This window comes from Sinocyclocheilus anshuiensis, unplaced genomic scaffold, assembly GCF_001515605.1.
Source record: "Sinocyclocheilus anshuiensis isolate Anshui unplaced genomic scaffold, SAMN03320099.WGS_v1.1 scaffold637, whole genome shotgun sequence".
NCBI classification, from domain to species: Eukaryota; Metazoa; Chordata; class Actinopteri; order Cypriniformes; family Cyprinidae; genus Sinocyclocheilus; species Sinocyclocheilus anshuiensis.
In genome coordinates, this window is record NW_015539816.1 from 2,248,354 (window position 1) to 2,252,080 (window position 3,727).

At 35.1% G+C, this 3,727-nt stretch overlaps 1 protein-coding gene across 3 annotated transcripts in view; it reads right to left on the reverse strand.

Annotated features, from left to right (window-relative positions):
* LOC107684000 (neuromedin-U-like) overlaps positions 1 to 463 on the reverse strand; it is a 9,567-nt gene extending 9,104 nt beyond the window's left edge. For all 3 annotated transcript variants that reach the window (XM_016480112.1, XM_016480111.1, XM_016480110.1), the window contains exon 1: positions 259 to 463. In XM_016480112.1, coding sequence (XP_016335598.1) covers positions 259 to 379 — 121 coding nt within the window. In that variant the 5' untranslated portion in view covers positions 380 to 463. The remainder of the gene's footprint in view (positions 1 to 258) is intronic.
* Positions 464 to 3,727: the final 3,264 nt, after the last annotated feature.

The window sequence follows — 3,727 nt, forward strand, 5'->3', positions numbered from 1 at the left end:
GAAAAATATAATGCCACACACACAAACACACACACACACACAATTTAAAAATATTTTTATTTGTATTAATTTATTTATATTGCTTAATTTATATTATATTATTTTCATGATCACATTTCTGTTTAGAACCAACATTAGACTAAATGTAATGAATAATTTGATGTAAATAAATAATCAGCTTTCTCATTAGAGAGAAAGTAGGCCACCAAACTTTTGCTAAGTTATTCTAATATCACTCAAGTTAAAGGAGAGACTTACTTGTGGTGATGGGTATGAAGGAGGTGAAGAGGACAGCGAGCATCAGGGCTGAGTTGTGTGCTGGGCTCATCGCGCTCTGACTCTGAGCTGCTCCGCGTTCACACTGACTGCTGCTCCTCATGCTCTCGTGCCGTCAGTTCGCGCCGCTTCGTCTGCTGCTCTGCTTTCTCAGCCTGACTTACAGCACAACATTATGAACTCTCAGAGTTACACACCCTCTTTGTAAATTGACCTGCAAAGTACGTCACGATGTATTAGCCCCGGCACGTGATTAATTTGCACAAATGATGCTGTGAAATGAGTGGACAACTTCCAAATATGGTCTAAGCTATGAGTAATAAAACTAAAATCTTTAATCTTCAACAGGACATTTTATTTACAGGATTGTTTTACTGTATTTATATATAATATCGCTTGTTGTATTACAAAACATTTGCTGAGATATGAATATTTTAAACTTCCCAGTGTAACTGTTTCATTTTGTTTTACACCAGCTTTATTATTTGGACCACACAGCAGAGAAAAACGTTGAATAAAATATTGGTCTGCAACGTGTTATTAAAGATTAATTAAATATGCATATGGTAATTCCTCTAGTTTACAACAGTCATTACATAGGCCTACTAGACATTAGACAAACCCGTTATATCAAAGCGGAGGACGATTTTTCTGGTTTCTTATGTTTATGGGCAAAACAAAGGGGGAAATAATGTAAACACTGAATGTGTCCAAAGCTATCCATTGTCTTTCTCCAGAGTCTGTCTGTAAGAAATAAGAGTGTGCTTGAGTTTGAGATCCAGGCTCGGGTCACCAAGCTAAAGTGCATTGAGTCCAATTACCAAAATCTTTTACTCTCTAGAATTCTATAAACGTAGAAATGTCAAAATGTGACTTTTTTGGATGCTTTAGCCTATAGTAAGATTTAAACAGTGATTTCTAGACATGAAAAAATCCTGTAGAGTGTAAATCATGGGGGATGTTCAGACTGTGATGTTCATTTACACATTATCTAGTACAAACTAATAAAACTCGTTTATCATTTCTGGAAAGAACTGGACTCATGTCAGTAATTACACTTTGAACCCCTTTTCCTCTGGATTTTACGTATCTGTATATCTAATTATCACTAAACCACAAGGGTTATAAATTAGGTTTAGAGCAAATGCCACACCGTTTTTCAGAAAATGAAATTTCTTATGTTTCTTATGTTTCTTTCAAATGTATTTCCAATTTATTTCAAATTTAAGCCATGCTTACTAACTCCTGGTGTTCAAACAGGGAATCTGATGCACCACTGTTGTTTGTACATGATGACCTGAGAGAGAACAAAGCATTACAAGACAAAGCAGACAAATCATGTTCTTTGGAACTTTTTTGCAAATATCCCTGTGTTATGTTGCCTGCAAGGTCTAGGAAGCCACAGCCACATAATCACTGTGTATACATCTGACATAACAGAACCAGGAAATAACAAGTTGCTTAATTTAAAAAATAAAAAAAATTCATTTAAAAAAATTATTCATAATTTTTTTAATCAATTCATAAAACACATAAATGCTATTTAACAACTACAATTTCCTTGCGTTAGCAAACTGCAGTCTACCTTGGGATATTGTTATTACCGTCAGCTGAGACGTGCTCATGCAAAAGCAACATAAGAGCACAAGCACCACCAGGACCTAATGGATCTGAACTAGCTTTACAGGTCACCAAACTGGCTTGAAAACATGGGATTGGATCTAAAGTGCCAGTACACATTCAGACACTGGAAATAATCGAATTATGCATTGATCTAAAAGGGACATGGCCTTATATGCAAATATTATATGGCCTCTGGTGTAAACAGAAACACTAAAAGCACTACTGAGTTTATTTAAAAAATAAATAAATATATATATATATTTTTTATATTGTTAAAGTTTAAAATATATATTTTTTATTATTTATTAAATTTTTTCCCCAAATATATCCTCTGTGGTAGTCTACTCTACACTATTGCCGTATACATGTAAATTTGATAAATATACAGTTACACAGATGCCACCTGAGATTTTGAACCTGCATCAAGAAAAGTATCACTGTATGAATCTGAAAGATATGAGCTAATTAATAACATTTAAAGTAATAACATTTAAATCCCATATTAATGCTGTTCTGGAAGACAAACATACATGCCATATATTGCATATTAAGCTTAAGCCTTTTATGCAATATGGGAATTCAATACCCAGTGCTATTAAGTACATCTTATTGTGTAAATAGTGGCAGTATATGAGGATGAAATCAAGTAGGGGAAAAAACTATGTTTAGTCAACAGGCCTTGATGTACTTTTTGTCATTTTTCACCAGAAAAGCTCATGTATTTTAAGCATTTGCTTCTGATCATGTGATCTTGATGTCAACCAGGGAGTGCTTATATTACATTATTGAAATAAATAGTAGAGATTTGCTGTAACTTTCATCGAATTTCCAATTAACTGGGAAGAGGAAGGCGTTGGAGTGTCATGGAAAAATAAAAAGCCTAAATTCAGCCTTTTGTAATCAGCTTTGTCCTGTTTTGTGGGTGTGACAGGAGCTCCCTTGAGTGGGATGTAGATACAGATAATATGATTGCACCAATGTCTGTTTAATATCTCCTCATTATGAAAATGTCAAGCATCTTGGTGTCATGGCCTCACATTTCATGGCATATGTGTGTGTATGCGTGTATTTGATCAATGTGAATTGACCATATTCATATGTTTGAGTCAAAACATGCCAAGAAATCAAGTATCTCAATGTGTCCACCTGTCTAGGTAAAGTGAAGCCTGTGGTTGTGCATGCGTAGGGGGAGGTGTGCTGAGTTTGTGTGTCTGTCGCCGCACATCATGACGCACACGGGAGAACGAGATTTGATACACAGTTAAGCATAGCGCCACTGGGAAATATCAGCTAAATATCAAAGTGAATAAATAATCAGTGAATATCTCTTACAAGAGGGTTATTGCTGGATTTTTGGAGGATTGGGACTCGATGACTGAGTAGCTTCAGGAGGCCTGAAATAAATATAATGAGAGCTTTCGCACAGGTTAAAGAGATTATTTATTCGGCAAGAGGGACAGGAAAGGAATGAGGTAGGAATGAAATGAAGAGGATTAATCAAAGAAGAACATCAAGAAAACCACACTGCAGTCAAAACAGACAGGTGAGATGGAAACACATATAATGCACATTAACAAAATGAATATGTGATTCATCCTATGGTGATTGAAGAGTAACATTAGTATGAGCAATTGTTAATCACCAAAGTCAGAAGTGAGTCACCATATATTACATGTAGGATTTCCCTGTAGTTTTCACACTACATTGGAAATTATATTACATATGTAGGATTTTCCTTGCAGTTATTTAGACTAAACTTTAAAGGGGTCTTATGATGCGATTTCAAGTTTTCCTTTCTCTTTGGAGTGTTACAAGCTGATTGTGCATA